This window comes from Lagopus muta, chromosome 4 (genome assembly GCF_023343835.1).
Source record: "Lagopus muta isolate bLagMut1 chromosome 4, bLagMut1 primary, whole genome shotgun sequence".
Classification (NCBI taxonomy): domain Eukaryota; kingdom Metazoa; phylum Chordata; class Aves; order Galliformes; family Phasianidae; genus Lagopus; species Lagopus muta.
In genome coordinates this window covers 34,110,459-34,134,895 of record NC_064436.1, presented here as the reverse complement: position 1 = coordinate 34,134,895, position 24,437 = coordinate 34,110,459, and the positions used below count along the sequence as shown (strand labels likewise).

Below are 24,437 nucleotides of genomic sequence, written 5' to 3'. Positions count from 1 at the left end.
TTCTCCTCATCCCATCACTACCTGCTACCAGGGAGACTTTATAAAAAGTCTCCCCTGCAGGCCCCTTCAGGTACTGGATTTCTGTAAGAACGATACTGCAATTTGGTATGAATAAGCAGATCAGAGTTAAGAAAGAGATTACACTGGTTTGAATCAGAGCAACGAGTCCACTCCCGTGTTGTTCCTCAGTCTAGTACTGGGAAAGCTTTTCAGGTCTGATTAGTCATTTGTGTTAAGTGCAGTAAATGTCAGAGAAACTAATAGAAAAAAAAAAAAAGAAAAAAACAGTAAATGTGCGGCATAGCTGCTCTCTAGTGGACTTGTGAATAGTGTCAGCAATGTAAATACAGTTAACATCCCCAGAAGATAATTATGTAGATGCTTTTGTTGAGAGACAGAAAGAAGATGAAATCTTCTCATGTGTGAGTTCAGCTCCTGCTTCATTTTATTGCTGTCTCTCACTTCTCTATCTAGCAGACTTACGCCATGGTTTCAGTGAAGTTGCAGAATGCCACAGCAACTTAATAACAGGTGTCTAATGTCCAGTGCTGTGGTGAGCAGTATTTTGTTAACCTATGTTTACCTGCTAATAAACTGGTTTATTAGCAGGTGCCAGTGCTTCCCCTATCATCAGACCAGAGCAGCAAATATCCCAGAGCTATGGAGAACTCTTTTATCAGAAAAGGTGAGAAGATGTACAAAGTACAAGGGCTTATTTCCTTATGCTAATGCTTTACAGAAAGAAAGCAGAGAAAAAAATACCTAGCATATACTGGATTTTGCCTTTTGCGAAAGTGAGGTCCACTTCAAAGTCAAATGTGTCAGTGTGCAGAAGCATGAGTGTATGCATGCAGAGGACCTCTACCCAGCAGGGCCTGGGCTTTGTGTGGTACAGAAGAGCGCTCAGCCTGCATACACAACCAGGCAGTGTTGTGTTTCTGCTCTGCACCTCTGCAGCTCCTTTACTGAATCAGGACTGATGTAGCTCTCTGCTATATGTGAAGGAATTCTCCTACAACCACCAAATACCCCCAGAATTAATCTTCTTTCTGTATTGATTTCCCAATGGGTAAACCCTAGAAGAATTTCAGTATAAATCTGTTGGTTACATTTCTTTATTGCAATAGCATAAGCAAAAAAAGTAGTGTCAGAGTTCACAAGCAGCCTTGCAGTAACCTAATGTGACCAAATAATGTGATTCAATCCCACTGAAAATTTATGAATGTGACTGAAAAGTTAGTCTTCAATATGAACAATGTGATATGTATAAGAAAATTACCTGTACTTAACCCAAAGTAGTTTTTTATATTTGCAAGGTTTGTTTAAGATATAGTATCTATTTCACAAGTAGCCTTAGAAATAACCCAGCCATCCCTTTTCTTGGACTGTGATATAAATTATGGAGAAAAGTATTCCCATTGTAAAGAAGTTTAATCAAATACAGAAGAAATAAAATATAACCTTTATTGTAAAGTCTTACACCACCTCAATCATTAATCTGTGTGCCAGCTTTAATAACAAGCTATTGTAGTGGTAAGACACTGTATTGGGAGTTGCATTACCTAATTCAGTTTTAAGTGGATAAGACTCCCTTATCCCACAGAAAATCATAAAACAGAAGGAAAGAAAAGAGAAAACTATGTTTTCCCAGTTACAAATGAGTTGGCAAAATGGCTCCTTCTGGTGGTACTCTGCTTGTTTCAAGGAGGAGTATTTTATGCTGCCTGGTTAGGGTCCAATCCCTCAGCAAGACACTAATTCTATAGCAGCAGTAGTAGTATGTACTTTCTAGGTCATCTGTATGCTGTTGGAAGATGTAGCTATATGAGCAGGTCCTGTTAAATATAGAACTGTGTTGCATCCTTCTCTTCAGTGGACTGTTGTTCAGATGCTTGAATGATGACTGGATAACCTGGATAGAATTACACCTTGACTGGTGCTGTTTAAACTTTCTATCTAGAATCAGGTGCTTTTTTCATTATTGGCCATAAGAAGAAGAAGCACTCCCTCCTGCAGCTGGATGCGGGAGGAACAAAAGCAAAAATCTCGTGTCTGAACACAGCACTTAGTAAGTGAATGAAAGAGGGGGTAAAAAAGGAAGTAAAGACAACTTCATCTCTTCCCTGGCCCTGAGGAAGGTTCGCCTTTCTCCACCTTGCCGTGGTGAAGTTATATCTGGAGTATTGTGTATCTGGGCTCCTTGGTTCTCCTAGAGAGAGCCTGGTGGAGGGCGACAAGGATGACGAGGGGCCTGGAGCATCTCCTTTATGAGGAAAGGCTGAGTAACCTGGATCTCTTCAGCTTGGAGAAGAGGTTGAGAGGGGATCTTATCAATGCTTATAAGTATCTGATGGGCATGAGTCAAGAGGGCCAGGCCAGGCTCTTTTTTTGTGGTGCCCAGCAACAGGACAAGGGACAACAACTAGAACATAGGAAGTTCTATATGAGCATGAGAAAAGAATTCTTTACTATGGGGGTGACAGAGCACTAGAACAGGCTGCCCAGAGAGGTTGTGAAGTCTCCTTCTCTGAAGATACTCAAAGCCTGCCTGGACGTTTGGAATCATACTGTAGGGAATCTATTCTAGCAAAGAGTTGAACTTGATGATCTTTAAAGATCCCTTTCATTCCCTACAAATCAGTGATTCCTGCAAGGAGGAGCCAGCCAATCTCTAAGCAATGGCTACCCTGGAAGACACTGTGGATTTAATTGCTGAATACGATATTATAAAGTATGGAACATCTCTTCGGCCGTTTCTCCATGAGAGCTGATGCTCAGAGGAGGAGCACCAAGAATTGTCTTGTGCCTCCATCCTGTGGCTGTTGCTCTTCCCTGGGGCTCAAACCCCATGCCAGCTGTTGCACATGGACAGCCCCACCCATCAAAAGCTGCCTTTAGATACAGGAGGTGAAAGCATCCCAGACATTAAAGACATAAAAGAAAGAAACTATGTGTGAAGACATTTGCCCTTTGACAGTTTGATGCCAGCATGCTTTCCTAATCTATGCAAAGTTAGTTCATATTCAATTTATTTCAACCTTGTAAGCTGAGACAATGCTTTTATAATCATCTCAACACTGTTAAAGCAATTAGTGTCCCAAGTCCATGGAGCATAGACATACACGTGGTAATATTACTAAACCAGAAGGAGGATGCTTAGAAAAATGCACACTCATGCTGGTATAGCCTGAATGATTTTCAATACCTTGCTATAAAAGAATACAAATAAAGTCTTGATGTTTGCAGCTTTTATCAACCACCAGATCCATCCTTTAGGGATGGAAATTGTGTAACAAAATAGTTTACTTGAAAAAGTAAACTAGTAAAGTAAAATAGGAACTACTTTTTCTCTCTTTAGTTAGCAGGTTGTTCTGAAGAAGAGCCTTGATCTGTAAAAATATGTCAGTCTGAACTGTGCAAAGGCCAATATATATATTTGAAAGCTAATATTTTCTATTTCCTTTTTGTTCAGCTTCCTGTATAATGAGCCCAAGTTGTTTATTCTTCTGAATGATGCAATGGGTTAACGGATAGTATGTGGGTTATCAGTAAGGAAATCTGAAGGTACAAGGACCATAACAGTACCTTATGTTTCACTTTGATTAAACTGGTGGAATTCCGTGTAAATGGAAAATTGTGAGGGCGTATTGCCTTCATTTTATCAAGAGGATACAGTAGGAAGTAACTTAAAACACAAAGTATCTATTATCTCTTACTTCTAATTAATGAAATGCCCTGAAGTCTTTCAACTTAAAACCCATGCACTCTTAAACAAGATAAACCAGTCCTTCCTGCAAAGGCTGAGATTTAAGGAGATGTGAGTGCTTAGGGGAAAGATGTGGTCCATGTATATTCAAGAACCAATATAAGTCATCACGAGGTGACCATTCTCAAATTTAACTTGCACAAGTAGCTGAGTTTTCTTCTCAAGTCTCCTTTGTATGGCAATCAGACTTCTACTTTTTATGTACTTTAGAAACCTAAGTAGATTTAGAGTATTTAAAATGAAATCATTTTTTGAAGCATCTTTTTTTTTTTTTTTTTCTCCCTATTTTTGCTTCTTAGAGTGCATGCAGAGAAAGCCCAGTTGCATTTAAGAAATAACACTGATGCACAGCGAAGTTGCCCTCCAGCCTGAGAGCTTCAGCATGAGTGCTGGCTACACACAGGAGAATGGCAGAGCTCTCTCCACAGGGACCACACTAGGCCAGGCACCGCACAAGCCCTTGGTGCAATTTGCTCTGCTCCTCTCCAAGTAAGCCCTGAGAGCTGCTTCAGTATCTCTGCAAAGGAGAGGCAGACAGGCATCACAGCACTAAGACCAGTCCTCTAACTGTCCTCTAACTTGATGTTCTGTATTATGCACAGGTATTAGGAACATGATTTTTTCAAAAATAGATGATGTTGTGTGTGGATGGCAAAAAAGACTGTCTTTGAGGTGAGTCTCCTATACATTGCTCAGTGGTGTTTTTTTGTTTGTTTTTTGCTTTCTTTTTTTGCTTAACTGCTGTTGCTTGAAGATGAACAAAAATGTTTATTAAAAAAAGGCAGGAAGAAAATGCAGTTGGTTTACCCCACCTTAGCATGTTGGTGTTTTGAAACCAGGGTGGAGCGGTTTATATTTTGATAGACCATTATCTAGAAGGAAAGCAAATAACCTCTTCCCTTCAAGCGCCAATGATCTAAATAGTGCTCGATCTGCTCACTAATGGTTCTGTTGTTTGTATGCTGCATGACTGTGTGTGAGAACAGCTGGGAGAGCTAGCAAAGCAAACAGAGCTAACAGCGCTATGGACTTCAGATGCTTCATTTGACTCAGTATGGAGAACAGCAGCAGCACAAATACCGTTGTTCACCTGCATTATTTTATTCCATACATTGTCTATTGCTGAGCAGATCGATAAGTAATCCTAGTAGATCACACAGATGGGAATAAATGAGCAGTCAGATGTTTAAAAATAATGAAGTGTGAGTAGCGGGTAAGTCTTGTGCAAACTATTTATACTGATTGGTGGTTTATGCCATAGCACCTTATGGAGCCATTCAGTTACATAGGCTGAGCCTTCGTGCCAGTCTTCTCTTCCCTGAGCTCTCAGAGGGGAAATGACTTATTTTTTATTCCAGGAAATTGGAGTGAAAAAATTTACAGAAGAGCTCCAGCATTAGTAGTAAAACAGGCAATCTTTTCCATGATTGAGGACTAGACCTAGATGAAGTTTAAGAGTTTAGAGATCTAGAGTTTTAAGAGTTTAGAGATCTAGTTTACCTAGATTAAGTTCTTTACTAGGAGAGTGGTTAAGCCCTGGAACGGGCTGCCCAGGGAGGTTGTGGATGCCCCGTCCTTGGACGTGTTCAAGGCCAGGTTGGACAGGGTCCTCGGCAACCTGATCTGAATGTGTATGTTTGGTGGCCCTGCTAGGCAGGGGGGTTGGAACTACATGATCCTTGGGGTCCCTTCCAACCCGGGTGATTCTGTGATTCTGTGATTCCGTGATTCCGTGATTCTGTGAAGTGCACTTCTTCTAGAATGTAGGAAAGAAGAGTAGCCCTCAGCTTCCGTTTCAGAAGCCTGGCTGATGAAGGGGCTAGCTAAACTCTTCACGTACAGCACAGTGGAAGAAGCAGGATTTGAAGTATCTGAGGAACAGCAATCCTATGGGTAGCACTGTACTGCAAAAGATGGGTGAAACTGACCTGTTCTGGCTTCCCTGACAGAATGGAAAGAATCTTGTGCCAGGTTCCCAACAGCTGGCTTGTAGTAGTGTAGACATCACAACAGTGCAAGAATAGCAGCCCAGATCCACCACTAGTTAAATTACCCTAGGGTACCTAGTTGGAGAGTTGACCAATGCCCTCACGTATATGATTTGATTTTTGGGTGGTTCTGTGTGAAGCCAAGAGTTGGACTCAGTGATGCTTGTGGGTACATTCTAGCTTAGAATGTTTTACAGTTCTACAGCCACTGTGGGATTTTTGCCTGAATGCACTACATACACATCATCAGGAGGTTGTAGATTGACAGGTTTGATGAGGAGCACAACTAACTGAATGACATCATAGCTACTCTACGAACTCCTCCTCTTGTTAAGGTTGTTGCTCATGTGTGGGTTCAAAAGGGGAAACCCTAAGTCCCACACAAAGACTTCTTTGTTGCTGTGCCTGTTTAAGAAAAGGATACATTACTGAAAATATTTGGGATATGTCTTAGGACAGGATTGGAGGAACCTTGAGCTGTTGCTTCCTCTTCCCTGCATCTATACTTGATATGTTTTTACATTTATTCACAGCTAATGTCAAGAACAGGCAATCAAAAGTGAGAAGCAGGGGTTGCAGCCATACACGAGATGCAGGAATGTATAACAGCAGGCCAGTGCTAACAGATGAAAGGAAGGCTGTCATGCACCTCTACCACAGCCCTGCTCCACAAGGCCTGCACACAGGTATGAACTGGTTCACATTATAAATGACTAAAAGGAAAGAAAGGAACTATAGGTTGCATTTAAGGAGACTGTTCTGATAGGAGGAAGAGATATCTTCATCTCTTTTTAAACTGTGCCCCTGCTCTTCTCTCCCCACATATTTTTTTTCTCACTCCCATTCCTCCATATCTTTTTATTCTTGCCTGTGTGTGAAAGACTTGTATCCTGCTTGCTTTTTTGCTATTTCACCATTACACAGGCAGCATTGGAGCACTCTGGCAGCTTTCCCCCACCCTCCAAGTAGTAAATGTCCTCTGGTTAATGTGAGAGGTGGCTGTTTGCTGAGGAGCCATATGGCTGAGATACATCTACCATGATTGCAAAGATGGTCTTGCCCATGCTGAATCTCATCAGGTGAGGTAAGAACAACATCCAGTGCTCTGTGGTTGGTATAGAACACCTTATTGCACAGGTCACATCAAAAAGGTGAAGATATGGTTACAGTAGGTGTCTTGTAGATAAGAAGGTGACACTTATCTTGTAGGTAAGTGACTTCAGAGCCTAGCGTGTACCTCCTGCTGCAAGACACAAGACCTGCAGGTTCTCAGCTTTAGGCATTAGTCACAACTAGCTATAGCTCTGTGGTCATGCTGGCTGTCTGAGTAAGAGAGATGATGGCTTTATTTCAGCTTCCTTGTTAGGAATCTCAAAACCAGGCTTCCCCATCTGTGAAAAAGGTCCTCTCTCAAACCTGGCTTATCCCTCTGATTCCTTGTTATTTTAGCTTTCAGCCTATGCTCACTTCACTTTGGCCCTGGGAGCATGTTGGCGTGTGATGCTCCTGTAGTGTTAGGTGCTGCATCAGTGGTATCGGTGCATCCTCCTCCACCGCTTCCTTCCCCTCGCCCCAGCTCTGGCTGGCCCGGTGCATCTGCAGCATCACCATCACTGGCTGCAACGAAACGTGTTGCTGCCTCACCAGCCCTCCTGAGGAATTCATTTTTCTGCTGGATGAGGAAAAGCTTCCACGTGCCTCACAGTTTCAAAGCCCACATTGCTGTTTTTCAAGGCCAAGTTTGCTGGGGCCCTGGGCAGTCTGATCCAGTGGGTGGCAACCAGCCCATGGCAGGGGTTGGAGCTTGATGATCTTCGGTCCCCTTCAGCCCAAACTGTTCTGTGATTCTGTAATTCTATGATTTTTCACCTAATACTGACTGTCTGTGCTCTTCAGGATACTGTTTTAAAAAGATGAATTTTCTTTGCCTTGAGAAGGGTTTTTTCATTCAACTCTGCCTCCCCAGTTTTCCACTTATTCCTAAACCTCAGAGAGAAAATGTTTCTTCTTTCCCACAGACTTGGTTTTCTCTTCTGCTGGGACTGATTTAATAGTAAGTGGGCTATTATGCTGCACTTCCAAGATTGCTCAAAAGACATTGCAGAAAACAGCTGTAATGAAACAGAAAATGAATTCAGAGTAGAACGAATCACCCTTTCTTCAACCTCCAGTTAGAAAAAGAAAAAAAAAAGAGATGATTCACTATAGAAAGTCCAGATGAAGTTTCTCCAATTCAGTTCTTGTTTACTGTCTGTGTGGCAATGCTGTACTTGTCATTCTGGCAATGTGGTATCGCTTTACTTGAAAATGGCCTGGTGGCTTTGTTGATTCATTCAGGAAGATGACTTTATTTTGTTGGTAAATTAAAAGTCTGTCATTGCTTATTATAAGCTTATAATAAGCTTAGTTATTGCTTATATAATCAAGAATGTGGAGCATACTTCATATTTGAGACCACAGAGTATTTTGGAAAATGTAAGTAAAGGTATAATAAGTTATGACAAGCAATACAATAAAGATGCAGCACAAATAAAGACAGCACTTGGAAATCTGTGTGAAAACATGTAGTGTTCACATCAGCATTCTGTCAACTGTTATATTCTCACACTGTCCTCCAACAGGAGTGCCCCAAAAGACCGCTGTGGTGGAAGTTGAGCTGTGTGCATTAGCTACGCAGAAACCCAGTGGCTATTTTGGGGGCTGAGGGGCACTGCTCAGAGAGGGGAAGGGAAGTTCTTGGATTTAAACGTGGGATTTAAACAGAAGTTTTAAGTGCATTTCCCTAACAGGATTTCTTCAAAATTATTTGGAAAAAGACTGAATTAACCAAGCACAGAAGTTGCTGAGAAGCGGCCCATACTCCTCCAGAGCTTCGTGGCAGCCCCCACAGCGTGTTTCCTGTCAGCCCCTAGCTCTGCAGGTCAGTATGGCACTGGGTCACTCCAGGAAGAGGTGTGATGGAAAAGGTGGCAAAAGTTAGCGATGTGAATACTTGCCATGAATAAAGATGTGATGATTTTGGTAGTGCTGATGAGAGTGCTGTGAGTTGGAGGAAAAAGGCTACATGAGGTCAAACGGCCCAGCTCTTTGAATTTTTGTTGCGGGCTGTGTGGAGCAGAAATCAAAACTGCTGTATAGTGAAAGCTTTTCATGAATGACTTTTGATTAATTCTTGTGAAGCTGGTGGGAGGTGGTGATATGAAGTCGAATCAGCATTGGCATGGACAGAAGTACCACTGCTGACAGGTCACATTTTCTCAGTTGCCAGAGACACAGTGGCAGCAGTGATGTACAAACAGATCTGCTGTGTACACACGAAGCACAGGCACTGGCAGCTTCCCCAGACAGACTCTGCAAGGGTTGCCAAACAATCAAACTGCCTCCTAACCTAATTTTCACAGTTTACACATTTAGTTAGATTTAATTTTGATGTACCTATCAACCAGGTTTAGTGTAAGGCAGTGAAAGCGATAGATACTATTTGTGACACAAAAGAGTAAACAATGGTCAAAGGCAAACTTGTCTACCAAAGGAGTGTTCAGGCACCAGAGAGTTTTCAAGCAGTGGATAATTCCCAGATATTGAAAAAGTTGTTGTCAGATATCAAAAATTCTCATTGAAGATTGCTTTACATATGATATCCAACTACTGCTTTTTTTTTTTCCTGGAAACTTTGTCAATAGCTTGGGTATTATTTCGAGAGTTGGAAATGGCAGTAAGAGGGGCTTTTACTTGCTATCATAGAAGCTCAAGTTTTGCTAAATAGACTAGGACTCAGATATTTCAATGCTGTTCTCAGCTGAATTCTACAGAATCATAGAAATATTGAGGTTGGAAAAGACCTCTAGGATCATTCAGTCCAACCGTCCACCTACCACCAATATTGCCCACTAACCCTTGTCCCAGTGCCACATCTACATACAGAGCTACTAAATGTTCATGAATTTAAATTTACTTTTCTATGAATATAAGGCATTAATAACCTGAAATAAAAATTTTTGTAGTTACTAAGTAAAAGCAATGGCAGCACTCACAGCGCGGTTTGGAGAGATTCCTCGTTCTGTGGCATAACCAAATGAATCCCTTTGCTTTTGAGCATACAATCTGGCTTAGAGTAAAAGCTTTGATTTGGGGCTTATTATTATCATTAAAAAGTTTGGAATATTTCAATTTGAAAGGTGATCTTTGTGGTTTGCCATGCAGTTGTTGCTCTTGTTACATGGAGTTTTACTTCAGTATTTGTTCTTACAGATCTGCTCTTGCTTCAAATCGTGCCTATTACTAAGTTGCCTGCTGTACCAATGATGAGGATTTCTTTGATTAGTTTTGATACTCAGTATTTCGGCAGCTATACAAGGAATCAGAATCATTTGTATATGTTTTCTATAAACATGAATAAAAATGAGAGGAATGGCAGAAGTTTTAGGACAGACTGATGCCAAACAATTGTACCAAGGAATGGTCCAAACAGTCGGATGCATTTATAATAGCAAAAAGCTGTTGAAGAAAAATGTGTTAATCCGTACAGTCGTGGAGGAACATTGAAATATAGCCCATCTTACCAAGTTTCACAATGAATAGTAAGTGGGAACTGAAAAAACCAAACTGTTGCCTGAACATTGTTACCGTAAATGAAAAGGGAAAGAAACACTGTAGGTGGGGATAGTAGTTCTGAGCCATTCCTTTGGTGTCTTATATGTAACTGTTCCAAAAAAAACCCTCAATAGGACTTCACCGTCAGAAATCTCCCATTCTGCAGACTGCCTGTCTATTCTTTTCTTATTGGCCACATGCAACCCCCGAGCACCTCTGACGATAGAAAAAAAAAAAAAAGAATATCATTTGACGTATTTCACATTTCCACTTCTGTTCAGCGATTATTTTTCCTTCTGTCTGTGGTTGTTTAACTTTGATCCAGTCAGGCGAGAACAGAGAAAAGTAGAAATAAGCCTATGTATCTTCCCTCCTCGTGTCAAGACACGGCACAGCTGCTATCTGTATGGTCACAGATGGACTCAAGCACCTTGAACATAAACTGGTATTCAAAAGAAAATAATATTTTGATTATGGCTTAGTGATATATATATGTATTTTAGCCAAAGATCATTATTTTACTGACTAGCTCATGAAAATAGGGATTATTCCATTTTCTCCGAGTAAAGGCTTTTGAACTATGGAGGACCTGATAGGAAAGCACCATTCTGGCATCAAACTCCAGAAGCTATGCTGCAGCCAGCGATCAGCCCTACATTTTGCAGAATCTTCCCTTGCATGAGGTACATTGTGCATGTTTAGGCCTTCCTGCTTGCCAGCTGTTCAGCTGCAACCGAATTTCGGTCTTAGTGGAGCAGGGCGCAAAGAGGCTTGTTTTGGGATAAAAGCTTGAGCTGCTGTTTCCAGCCTGCAAGCTGTCTCTGTTGCACTGGCAGCTATCAATTAGGTGACTCAGTCCTCAGGAGTCACAGTTAGTCAGAAAACAGCAAAGTTGGTGGTACAGACAATGGTGTGGCCACTGCTCCATCCTATTTTGCGATCAGTGTTTAAATGGACCATTGCAGCTTTCGTTTCCCTGTCGCAACACACAGACCCGCCTGCCTAACTGCTGAATCCCCCCATATGATGATACTATGTGGGCCAATGCTTTTGACAGAAAGTCTTGGAAAGAGCACATGAAAACTGTCCCTCCGTGCAGACGCCTAAATAAAGTGCACGTCTTCAGAGGCACTGTTCTGAAAACCCCGAGCTTTATCTTTGGTGACATTTTGCTAAGATCTGTTATCTGTGTGATGCTATGAGTGACCTAGAAAGAGATGAGCAGAATTCTAGTTTTTAGAAATGGAAAATGTTGCTCTTTTTGGAGTACTCCGCCACACAGAAATATCTGGGCACAGGCGGTGTGGCCTTTTGCCTTTTCTTTGCTATCACTTCCTAAGATGCTTTTTCTAAGCCCAGCGGAACTGCCCAGTGCCAATGGGTAAGCTGCAGAAGCATCTGGACATGATTCAGGACGTTTCCACTCACAGTGTCACTGGCCCAAGGCACACAAGTATGCAGAGGGGCAGCAGAGCGAGGGTTATTTGTGACACACCATGTCATTTCTGGTGACTGCTGCAGGCTACGTACTGAGGAGTGTGGATTGAGCTTGCCTATTGATTTCTCAGTCATTTCTTTCAGTGTCTCCGCTGTCAAGGAATCAGCTCTCTGGTTATATTTTCAATTCATTCAGAAAATCCAAGGCAGATTTCCCCGTGTCAGCTGCAGCAGGGTGCAGAGGCTTGGGGTAGGGCTCATGCTCAATGCTGGGGAGCAGCACACAGGTCCTGGGTGCTTAGCACAGCCAGGGACGTTGTGTGGGCAGCTACAGACAGCAGATGGGTTTTGGCTGCGCAGTTCTACTGGTTCATGTTGCACAGTCTGCGTATTTGTATCAATCAGAAGTCGTGCTGCATTAAAATGCCGTACAACAATCTGTTGTATCACTGATACAAATGCACCACCCCAAAGACCCTCATTTTGGAGGCTGTCTTGTGGGAAAACCAGAACCGCCTGAAGGATTTCACTTAGCCAACTGCCATTAAGAATTATTCTTTTGCCAGAGGTAAGCCAAGGCCTAAAAAACAGAAGATACAGCTCTTAACTAGAAGGAGTAGTATTAAAATTACGTGCTCTGAAACTGGACAAGACTCAGTCTGTGAGCTGGAGGATTGGTCAGAGTTGACTAAAGAAGGGATCCTTGATTTGAATTTGTGTCTTTAGATACAGTCTTGTCGTTTCCCAAATATTATCCTTTTCCGATTGAATAATGAAAGAGCAAATGCTTTGCTGAACGGGCATGTGAGAGGCAAAGCACTGCCTAATATTTAATAAGGCAAAGTTACATTAGGAAAAGAAAGGTTTAAAAGATACAGTGAATTATTTTTCCTGTCAGAAATAGAGAAGAATTTCCAGTCTGGGAAAAATCTGCCTCTACATGCTAGAAGTTAAATATTTGGAAGCAGTAATTATCAGCACACGATCTTCTTCCTCTCTGTTGGTAATCTACACAAGGGAGAATAAAAATGGATGAACTATATGGGGACCCATCACTCTTAATCCAGAACACACCAGTCTACACATTATTCAGAAAGATTTGCATTTCAGTCGATTCAGATTGCACCCATAGAAATGCATAGCAGGAATATCAGCTTAAGCAAGGGCTAGAGTCTTCCCAAAGCTAAACAGACACTGTTCTGTAGTCTTACCTTCTTAGTGTGCATTCTCCCTCTCAATTACTCATCCATAAAAACGTAAATGTTGGTACAGAAATGAAGGCTGCGCAAGGGAGAAGAAAAAAAGATTAAACCATTTGTGCATGTCAGTGGTTTGAAGAGAAAAGCTCCTATCTGCAGTGCTGCATTTCTTTGGCGTACAGAGCAAACGGGTCAGCAAAGAGTCTTCCTAAAATAAAAAAAAAATCAGCCTAACCACTGGTTCCGCCTGTACATTAATACTTCTGTTGGCTTGTGGGGGCTTCTCTTACTCAGAAGTGAACTGAGACTGACAGTAACGTTTGTTTACCACGTATCTGATCAACCATACACAACCTTTGCCAAAGTAGCTAAGTTGGAAAAGATCAATGCATTCATTAGGGTAGGAACATAACTTTTAAGGATTACTGAAAATGAAAAACAAACATAGGTCATGAGCACACATGCTACTGAAGTTTTGCAGAAACCAGAGGTAGTCTCCAGCTAAAGACCAGATGCGCTTGATTCCTTTCAATTCAAGTGTGCAGAACTGGGCTTTGAAATTCCTAAAATTTTCATGAAAAAAAAAAAGATGTACAGCAGTGGACTCATATAGTCTGATATCATATCATGTGAAGAAGAGTCAAAGACCTCTAACAGTTTTAACAGCTGGAACAAGGTTGCAGTGCTTGCCTGAAGGAGAGGGAAGGCATCACCTGTGCTAGTGCCACAGAAATCCCTTCCTCAAACACAGCCTGGTGACAAACACCAAGCACTTTGCTGGTAGGGTCCTTCTAGAGGTCATCAATGAAATTGTCCAAAGCACCTTCCACTGTGGATGCTGAAGGCAGCATGTCAAACAGATCTTCCTCATCAGGGAGAGCTGGTTGTGAGTTCAGAACTGAGTTTCTCCCAAAATCCTCTAAATAATCATTTCTTTAATTTCCTTAGCAGGAAAAGCAGCAGTGTTAGAGAGATCCAGAAGCAGATATTTTGGGTTATGCAAGAGAGGCTGGACGGGAGAGGGAGCTGGCCAGGCTCTGCAGTGCTGGGACCAGAGGAGAATAAAAATAAGGCAAGTAATAAGTGGTGGTGGAAGAGAGAAGGGAACAGAAGTGATGGGGAGGGTTGTGCATGGCAAAGCAGAGCCAATGCATCCATGCCTCCACACAGGGGAGGAAAACCTCCACACTGCCTGGAAAGGTACTAGCTCAAGTGACAGAAGCTTGTATCCCAGCCCTGGTCACAAAGGTCAGGTGTCTGCATGGCTTCTGAGCAGGGAAAGTAAACTTCTCTTTTTCTTTAAATGTTAGAAACCTAGTCATCAAAACAAATTCTACCTTGCCCCAAAAGGTAGCTTAGTAAAATCTTGTTCAAAGCACAGAATCCAGTGTTAAAAATTAAGAAATGCCCTGACTGCTTCACTGCTCCTTTCTGCTTGTCGCTGGTGTGAGACCTTCCCACCCACCTTTGCTTATTCAGTGCTGTGGCTTCTACTGTGAGAAAAGCCTTTAAAAGTCCCCAAAAGTCTGAAAATCATGAGTCAGACTCCCTCAAAAGAGTGAGGAGGGGATTTTTTTTTTCATCTGTGTAACCATCACTTTTGGTTTGTGCACATGCATGAAACAGAACTTTTTGGCCCATGAATAGGGGACCCGTGGGGCTTTCAGCTTCTCCCTAATTTACCAAAGCTGAAGTCAGAATGTGTTCTCTCACTCCTTTCCCATCTGTCCCTTATCCCAGCAATTAATTCTGCCCTTAATTCCATAATAGTCACTGACTTCCTCTATTAAGTCAATTGCAGAATTCCTTTTGCCTGTGTGAGGGTTCAGCCCTCAAACTATATGTAAAGATCACAAGCTAAAAAGAGCAAAATTTTTTCCAACACAGGGACAGAAATTGTGCATTTTCTGGATTCCCAACTTGGATTGCCTGGAGTCCTGATGCATAGGTGAGCACTATCAGCTGGCGGAAATCAGAGCCTTGTGCTGGGTGCTGATATGAAAGACACTGACTGCCCTCAGCATGAGAAGTTTGCTGATTTTCTCAGTTGTGTTGCCTGTTTTTTTTTCTCTCAGCTTCATGTTGTGAGTGAAAGTTGGAAACAGCCCTGCATTGTTTTTCATCCGCAACAAAATGTTGTCAGATTTGTAAAGAGCGATGAGATTTACATGAGCACATCACATTAAAAAAAAAAAAAAAAAAAATTAATATGGGAATTTATGCTTGATTTACACGACACAAAATAATGTGAAGAATGAGGTTGATAAACTGAGTAATTTTGCTGTCAGTAGCAAGAATTATGTGGTGAAATCTGTGAGGTTGTAATTGAAAACCAATGATGGTATTCAAAAAGGGACTTAACTAAGCAAAAATAGTTATTGCTGCTCTTAACTAGAAGAGCTTGTCTTTGCAAGCATACTGCTCTTTCCTGGCAGTTCCCCAAGGGCTTGATGGCTTCTGGTCATGTTGGTGTTGTTCTGCTCTGTACCTGGATTTTCCTTTTAGAGCTGTCTGATGTGGAAGGACCTTGCTCGAAGCAGAGCTGTAGCAGTACTGTGAGATACACTTCCACAGTCTTCTCTAAAAACAGTATTTTCTTGCATCAGTGTTAGCACAACTAACCTGTTTTCCTCCATCTCCTCGTCTTTGTACCTGAGTGAATCTTGGATTTAAGAGGGATGATGAAAAGAAAGTGGTTGAAACAATCTCCCATGGTTTCTTTGTAAAAAAGCATTTCTGAACAACTTAGCCTTTTGTTAGAGTAGGTCAGGCTCTGTCTAAAACAATCTCTTGTGTATGCTTTTGCAGCCCCATAAAATAGAGCAGCCACCAAGGACTGAATTATGCAAGTAGTGCAGGCTGCATAGTACCAACAGGTTCCTATTTCTACTTGTTGCATTCTCAGTTATGCTATGGAAACTGCATTTGACCACAAGTGCTGCAATGTGATACCATTATATCAGCCATTCATCAACAGGTCTGCAAACCATTATTTAATCAGCCACTAAACATCAGCAAGTGTTTATGAAAGTAAAAAGCACTAAGAATAACTTCAACTGTTTGGTTTTTTTTTTTAAACAGAAGGACATGCCATCATAAAGTGATGTATATGCCTCATTTTTAACATCATGATTTTCATATGTATAATTTGCTCTCTACAACCACCTGAAAGAAGGTGGTGATGGTGTTTAGACAGGGGTTGGCCTTTTCTCCCAGATAACAGTGATAGGATGAGAAGAGGGAATGGCCTCAAGTTCCACCAGGGGAGTTTTGGTTTGAATAATCAGGAAAAATTTGTTCTCAGAAAGAGTGGTGCTGCAGTGGCACAGGCTGCCCAGGGAGGTGGTGAGGTCACCGACCCTGGAGGTGTTCAAGAAACGTGGAGAAACGTGGAGATGTGGCACTGAGAGATAGGCTTAGTGTGTGTGGTGGAGATGGTTTGGTGGTTGGACTGGAAGATCTTAGGGGGTCTTTTCCAACCTCAATGATTCTGCGATTCTAATTAACGTATCCCATCTGGTCTGCTGAAGAAGACATTATCAAAGGCTTCCATCTTTTGCTTGTTAATATCAGGCTGATTTAAATTAGAAGTAAAAAAAAACGCTAATGGAAAATTGTCACTGAAAACCACATAATCCTGTGTGCCTGCAGACTTTGCGGGGTATCCGATGAGCTGCTGAGTCACTGACGACAGAGATGTGGGGCTGCAAAAGGACTGGTGCTGCATGCCACTGTTTAAAAGGTCAAATGGAAAGCCTGACAACTGGAATAAATTTACTGCACAAATGTGCATTGAGAGCCTAAGCCAAATGATGAGAGTTGTAGTTTTTTGCTCAGTCTTAAATGCTACTACTGACCAACAGTGCACTCTGTGTTTCTTTTGTTTAATGTATGATGCTGAAGTTGTTAGTGGGTTATTGTGTATGGGTTGTCAGCTTCTTATAAATGAATAAAGCAGGAAATATGCCCTTGAAGAAGCTCAAGAAATAAATGAAGAGTACTGAAAACAACTCCTCAGCTTGCCAGATCCAAAGCCAATTCCTGAAATCTTCTGTTAGTTTCAGAAAACCAGAGGACTGTTTCCCTGTGCTTTTTGCTCATGTGTGTTTGCCGTTAACTTATCAGATCTCTGAGATGTGGAGGATGTATTGTTTGTTTGCTCCCATTCAGCATTTTAGTCTTGTCATTCAGCTAAAGAGTACGGAATGGCTGTGTGCAGCATAGCCAAGCACACCAGTCATTGTAAACACAAAGACTGACCAACTGAAAGGAGCTGTTGGCGATTCCTTCCCTGGCAAGAGGTCTCAGATGGGGAAAACTGTGATGAATGTTTTTTTCTGATGGCAGTATTGGTTTGTCAATGATTCACATGTAGGAGCCTGGACTAAGATGGGCAAATAATGTGGTGACATGATCCTGGAACCCTAACTTCTGAGCAGCCCCAGGTAAAAACACCCAAATGGTTTGACATGGCAGTGACTAATCAGCAGGCTGGTGATTTAGGAGCAGTCCTGCCCAAAAGGACCTGCAAGCCTAGGGGGTTGTGCAGCTTCATTTGTAGCACCTATGCCTGAATCTGCTGGTGGTGCTCAGGGATTTCTCCAGTGCCTCCTCATTTGCAGCACTGCTGATCCACAACATGGATTAGTCACCTGCAGAAATGTGAGCTCTGGCTGTACTGGATCACTGAGTATTAAACCCTCAGCATCATGTTTCTTTTGTTTCTCCATCAGACTTGCAACTTGGGCTTCATCTTTGACAGGGACTGCTCTGTATACAAATGGTGTTTAAATCCGGATGTGTTTATTCAATCATGTATAGGTTTTATTCACAGAACTAAGCCTTTCCTCTTGTCTATCTTCTGTTGCAGGATTCTTTCTGGCTTTCACATAGTCATTTTGTGCTAATTTTCTAAGTCTTCCCACGGCTCAAATAATTTCTGTGGAATCCCTCTGCTCTGTCATGTTAAATGCAAGACTGTTTGCACAGGCTGGCTATGATGAGCTCAGCCTCGCTGGCCGTCCTGTTCACTGTCAGTATGTTCCCTTCTGCTTCATCCTGATCCACTCTCCAAGGACCTACTGCTTTCCTACTGCATATTTAGGAGTACATTTTTTTTAATACTTCCAAAGCATTCCAATTTCAATTTTCTTATGCCTTTGGGAAATGTCCCTGTTCTAGGAAATGAACATCAGAAGGATGTTCATGTTCCTTGGATGTCAGACCAGTAATGCCTTATGTATTCTTTGCTGTACTGTTCATTTTCAATTGTCTTCACCTGTGGCTGAAGGCCTTCTAGGGCATGGGGCTGTTACTGTTCTGCTTGGATAGTCCCTAAAATTTCATATGCAAATAATAAATAATGGTAATTACTAGGAACTCAGTGAGCATTATCAAGTAAAATCTACTGAAGTTGATGTAATTTTTTAAAAAGCAATAGTGCCTTGGACAAGCCAATTTCTCAGTGGAAATTGCTGAAGTAAGAGTCAATTTCATTTTTGTCAAATACTTATGCTACCTTCTGAACTACAGAAGTTTCAGGGTGGCAACTATGCCACAGAAGATACTGTCCTAGACTCCATTTTCCATTAAATGCATAGATTCAGTTTCAGCCAGTGCTTTGTTTTTAAAAATGGATTATTTTGTAGTTTAAAGGGAAATCGTCTGCCATCTTTACATTTTCAAGTAGCGTTCAAAAGCCATCATAAACTTTTGAACTTGAGGACAATGAGGCAGCATCTCACATCCTACTCATTTATATCAGTTCTTTCTAACTCCAGCTTGTAGAAAGGAATTAATTCCAAAAATCTGCACGCACCTTTTAGCTCACCTGATGGAAAACCAGGCAGCATGTGCTGCGTGCAGTGGATGTGTGCTGAGACGTGGCTACGAAAGGCTGGTCTATTTTTTCCCTTCAAGGTGTAACTATTTTCCCCTGTCTCTGCTTTCCCGTTTCATGCAGTATGAGCACGGAACAAATATGACAGAGCATGGATGCCAGAAAAGCTCTTCTCTTCTTTGTTTACTGCACAGCGCTTGCTTCTTAACCTTCCTAGGGAAAGCACAAGTAGTTAAACAGAGCAGAGAGGCAGTGCTGGAGACACAGGGCAGCACTCTGAGGGATGGGAGGCTGCTGAGGAGGTGTGGTGCTGGCCAGGAGTTGTGTTTGTATGGTGGGGATGGCTGGGAGCTGGTGCTGGTTCTAAGCAGCTCTCAAGCCATTGGAGGCTTTGTGGAAGGCTCATACTGCAGAGGACTGACAGAGGTTGTTTGGGTATGTCCCTGAGGCAGCCTCTGGTGCCCGCTCTGCTGCCACCTGCATGTGTGAGCATGCATTCAGGGATGGCAGGTCTCTTCTTGTCAGCTGCACAGGAGCAGCTTCTCAAAGGAGCTGTTGTCTGGAGCACTTGCCCAGACAGCCAGGCAAACCCCTGTCAGCCTGCCTGTGTGTTTTCCTTCCCGAAAGCTAAAGTTAGCCCTAGGCTGGAGGAGCAAGCTCTGTCTGACCCAGGATGCTTGCGGTCTGCTTTGAGTAAAAGCACCCTCAGTGCGAGCTCGGGAAGTGCTGTGGGGAACTCACAGAAGGAATACAGATCTGTGAGCAGCATCTCCAGCTGCTTTTCTAGAAGTGGGCTTGTGGAGCCCTTGTCTGAAGCAGCATTTGGCAGTGTTCAGACAGTACTGGCAAACCCATAGATGAAAATCTGCTTGGCTCATTGTGCCCACCTCAGCAGGGATGAGTGGCAGGCAGGAGGAGTGTTCTGGTGACCTCCACTGGAGTTGACCAGGCTGCGTTGGCTGCCCCAGTGCGGCAAGGCTTGGTTGCAGTAAGTCTCTGCATGTGAAGTTGAAAGCTCCACATGGGGCTGGTGGGGCTGCAGGGGACACAAGCAAGGGGTGGCTGCAACCTGCCCCTTACTAAAGAGCAGAGAAACTGGATCATAGAACACCATTGGTTGGAAGGGACCTTAAAGCCCACCCAATTTCAACTCCCTGCTGGGGCAGAGTTGCCAGGCACTAGGTCATGTTGCTCAAAGTCCCATCCAACCTGGCCTTCAGTGCCTCCGGGGCTGAGGTATCCACACCTTCTCCAGGCAAGAATGGGGATGGGATGGGATGGGATGGGACGGGATGGGATGGGATGGGACGGGACGGGACGGGACGGGACAGGAGAGGTGGTTTCCCAAGGGCCACAGCAGATCCTGGTGGGGGACTGAGTGCTGGTCACATACCTTGCCAGCATTGAGGCTGGGAAACCAGTGGGCAGCTCCTGCACCCATGCCCTTGTGCTGCAGGAGCTGGGCTCCCATCATCAAGGTGATGGGATGCTGGCCTCCAGTCCACAGAGCTGCCTGCTCCACAGTCACCCTTTGTTTTTGGTGTTGGCACGTCCAGAGGCTGTGGTTGCATTTCCTACACCCACTGGGAGGATGTGGGATTTTCCTGGCTGCAGAGTGCAGCAGTGAGATGCTCTGCAGGCTGGGCAGTGACTCAGCTGCTGGCCATGGAGATGAGGCAGTCCAGACGGGCTTTTGCCTCCTCATGCATGTGGCAGTCGAAGCCTCGGTGCCTTTGCAAGTCTTAATCCTGTTGTTTTCTACTCTACACTTAATTTTGTGACCCAGGAGGTGAATAAATTAATCTCACCAGCAGGAGATATACCCTAATTGGTTTGGAGAAACAGAGACATGATTATTATTTTAAAAATATTTCATTCCTTTCATTATAGTCATTTCTGCAGAAACACAGTCAGAAGTTGCTGTGTAGGAGTATGGATTTCTGGTAACAAAGCCACCTACACAAATCCACTGCAGGAAATAGGAAGCCCATACCAAAAGCCTTCATTGCCTAGGGCCTGGTTTTGCAGAAGTGCTAAGCGCCGCTCAGTCCTCCTGAAGGCAATGGGAACAGATGATGCTCAGCCTGTAGCGGAGGTGGTCGGGATTGAAGGGATAGATCTTGACTTAATCATAGTATTGCATGACATTTGATAGCGAGGAGGATTCTGAATGTTCGCACAAAAACCCCCACTTAATAAATGATATTCCTTCTAATACCATTATTACATCTTGTTTTGGTATAGGAAGAAAAAGAATACATGCTTCTTCCCACTCTTCTGAAAGTCATTTCATTTCTGGGAACGGTTCTAGCAATTTTGATAGTATTTTCGACTGATTTTCTCTTGGATTTGGATGTTGCTGTTTTTTAATACCATAAATGGCTTTCTGCACAAGGACCCCAAGTGTGTGGTGACTTGTTTTACCTGGACTCAACAGAGAACATGTATTTGTTTTGCAGGATGAACATGAGTAATACTTCGGACAGTCAGCCATTTTGTTAAATGCTTTATTGGACCATAATATGAAGGAGAAAGCTGAAAAGTTGCCTGGTAAGGGATGTGCTTACTAAATTCTATTCTCAACTACAGAATTTTTCTGCTTACAGAAAATAATTGCACTTATTTTGCAATTGCAATGTTATTTACAGTCTGCTTTAGGCAGACTGTACCCCCACTGGTGTGTGATGGATTTTTTCCACCTTGGGGAAAAAAAAGATCTTTTGTTTCTGTAGAATGTACCTTTAGGACCACAAGTAGAAACTTATACTATCAGAATTGAAAGTTACTGAAAAATCTTTCTTAGCTAAGTTTATTTGGAAGGGTTGAATGCAAAGCTGGTTTCTGTTTCTCTTTGTAAATAATTAGCTATCAAGCAGTGAGTAATTGACAGCTTTGGAAATAAGTGACACTGAATAAGTGAAGATGGCACTATGAGTCCTTCCTGCTCAAACTTACAGAAGGGACCTTGTCAGGAATCTGCAACAACAAATAACACATACCTAGATGTTGGGTTTCATAGATAGCGTGGCTCTGTGTGCCCTGTTTTTTTGGACCTTATCTGTACCTCAGTCTCCTATTATTTTGTTAACCTCACTTTCAAAATTGAGCCACTCTGCAATCATTATCACCTTTGACCACACATAATTGACTACATCACATGAACTGACTTGCATAAAATATTCAAAAGGTTTGGAAACTGTGTTTCTGTGTATTTCACCTTTGGATGATCTTGCATTAAGCTATTTAAAGAGGACACATCAGCTTCGTTTTTATTTTAAAATAGCTTTTAAAAATGTGTGTTTCCTTAAATTGAGATAATCTGGTAGGACATCTTTAGAAGCTCATGTAGATATGGCTTGTTCCTATTGAGATGTATTCATAAATCAGACTTACAGTGTTTATGGTCACCTTTTTCTTGATGAAGTGTGTGTGTAATGCTCTGCAGCACAGCCTTGCCTCATGGCCTTGAACTGTGGCATTGGAGTGGCAGTATCCATCCCAGTATTGCCTTGACTTTGTATTTGGGCTTAACCTGTTGGGTTTTTGTTCCAGAGAAGTAAGGGTTACACTTCTTCACAGCCAACACACCTTATCCTATGTGGGACTAAAATATTACAGCAAATCCGCCCTCTTTCCAAATGATACTTCTCAGTTCATGTTCACATTTGTACTTGTGATCTTCAAGTAGTAGCAGACTGTGAGATTTGCATGTGTGCATACAGGATGCACTTCCATGCACACACATCAAACATTGGGAGAATAAATGCATGCAAAACTGTTACAGTTGTGCCCAGAATCTTTCATATTTCCAACTCAGGCTTGACAGTTTTGTTTTGTTCTTTTTCACAATGTAAAATCTGACTGACAAAAAGTGACACATTTTTCAAGTTTGTAGTTGGTGGCAGCCGGGCTTCCAAAGAAGCTAAGAGCTACAGTTTTAGGTTTCTGTCTCCATGAGAGTGAGCCCCTAAAAAAGGTCAAAAAAGGGCTGAGTCTTTTAAAGGTAGGTACCACAGTCTCTGCAACTTGCATGTTCTGCTGCACTGAATGGGAGCACATTTCCTGTGTGTTCTAGCTCTGCTGGGCTCCTGATGCAGCAGGGAGGCTTGGCTGATGGCTTCAAGACTCTTTCTCTGTACTTCTTGAGCAATTGGTCGCATACAGATCAGGTTCTAGAGTGTCAGACTTCCCGGGTCCTTTGTCTTGAAAGAAATGTAACTCTACATCTTTTCCTCATAGGCCCTATCTTTTTCCAGCAGTAGATATATACAAGCTGTAAAACCTTTGACATTCTGAGCCATCATTAACCTGTTAGGCAGCTGTCTATCTACCCTGCTTGTGAGCTTTGGCCAGGCAGTTTCCTAACATTTATTTCTTGGATCGCTCTCCAACACCAGAGGCTGTTGGAATAAGACAGCCATCCTAGTGTAAACTGTCTCCATAAGGTCAACACACTTACCTGGGGGCAAAGGTCTAATTCTCAAATCCTTCTTCCTCTTGTCCCAAAGCAAGACTGAGATTCCAGCTTTCCAACATTCCAAGAGAGGGCTACCAGCATTCCACAATGGGTCTGGCTCTGTCTTTCTGCTTAAAGTGGTTCCACTTGGTAGCAGTATTTCTAAAGAGAGAAAATAACCCTGCAGAATAGTGGTTGGAGAGCTCAGGAGGACTGTGTGAAGGGCAAACTCAGCTCTCTGCTCTGAGAGCATGCCTAGAGCTTACTGATACAGAGTGGGAGTTTGAGAAAGTGTGGTTTGGGGGCTTAGCTTTGAACAAGCAGCTAATTAGAATATTTTGTGCTGGAGTTCCCTGAAAAGTGCTGCGTTCTTTAACAAAGAAAGAAGCAAAAAAATTGGTATCCAACTGCGTATTTCAAGCTCCAGCAGGCTGGTATTTGTTAGCCTACTTTTGATCATCGTTAAAAGCCACAGAGAAGAGAAATTAGCATCACCTGCACATTAGTAAGTGGATGCCCTCTAGCGAGACTGCCAGACTCTGAGATCTATCAGTTCTTTACTACCGTAGAGAGAACTGGAAAGACTTACACATCTTCCTGTAGAGATGGAGGAGTGCACATCCTGTAGTTGAGCAGTGTGTGGAATGCCCACTGAAATCAGAACTCCATGCCTGCTCAGTGTGGCCCTTCACAGTCACTCTGAGCTGTAGAAAAGGGGTGATTGTTGTCTTCTTTTTGCTGGAGCCACTCAGCCAGGTGTGCCTCCAGTGCCTGAGGAACACCCTGAACTCGTTATTCACTCTCTGTGCCTGAGTGCTATAAATGCATCAGGCAGCTGTGGCTGGTTTCTGTTAGCATATGTAACTAAGCTTGGAAAGAGAACTTGTGTTTTGGAGCATCTTAGGAACTTTTTTTTTCACTTCTGCTTCTCTAAAGCTAACTTTCCCTTTACTGTGCAGGACTGTGTGACTGAGAGATAACAACTTCAAGTTGCATGGGGAAGATAGCAGGAAGGATTAATCTAAAATTGCCATCCAGTTGGCATGTTTTGGAATTTAACTTCTAAGTAACATTTTTTTTTCTTTTGAACTACTTGGCATCTATTAAAATCCCAGTGCATTTTCATATAAAAGCATTTTTCACTGGATGTAATTTGCAA

General features: G+C 42.5%; 1 protein-coding gene across 2 annotated transcripts in view; it reads left to right on the top strand.

Moving 5' to 3' along the window:
• Positions 1-24,437, top strand: part of BBS12 (Bardet-Biedl syndrome 12) — a 56,996-nt gene that overhangs the window by 18,060 nt on the left and 14,499 nt on the right. The window contains exons 6-10 of one of the 2 annotated variants that reach the window (XR_007376729.1): positions 4,066-4,255; positions 4,369-4,438; positions 6,288-6,440; positions 8,544-8,674; positions 21,282-21,372. Coding sequence is in view for 1 of the 2 variants with exons in the window: in XM_048943109.1 (XP_048799066.1) it covers positions 24,322-24,344 (23 nt within the window). In the remaining variant the exon portion in view is untranslated. Of the gene's footprint in view, positions 1-4,065; positions 4,256-4,368; positions 4,439-6,287; positions 6,441-8,543; positions 8,675-21,281; positions 21,373-21,392; positions 24,345-24,437 lie in introns of those variants that run through there. The other variant, XM_048943109.1, reaches the window with a different exon arrangement.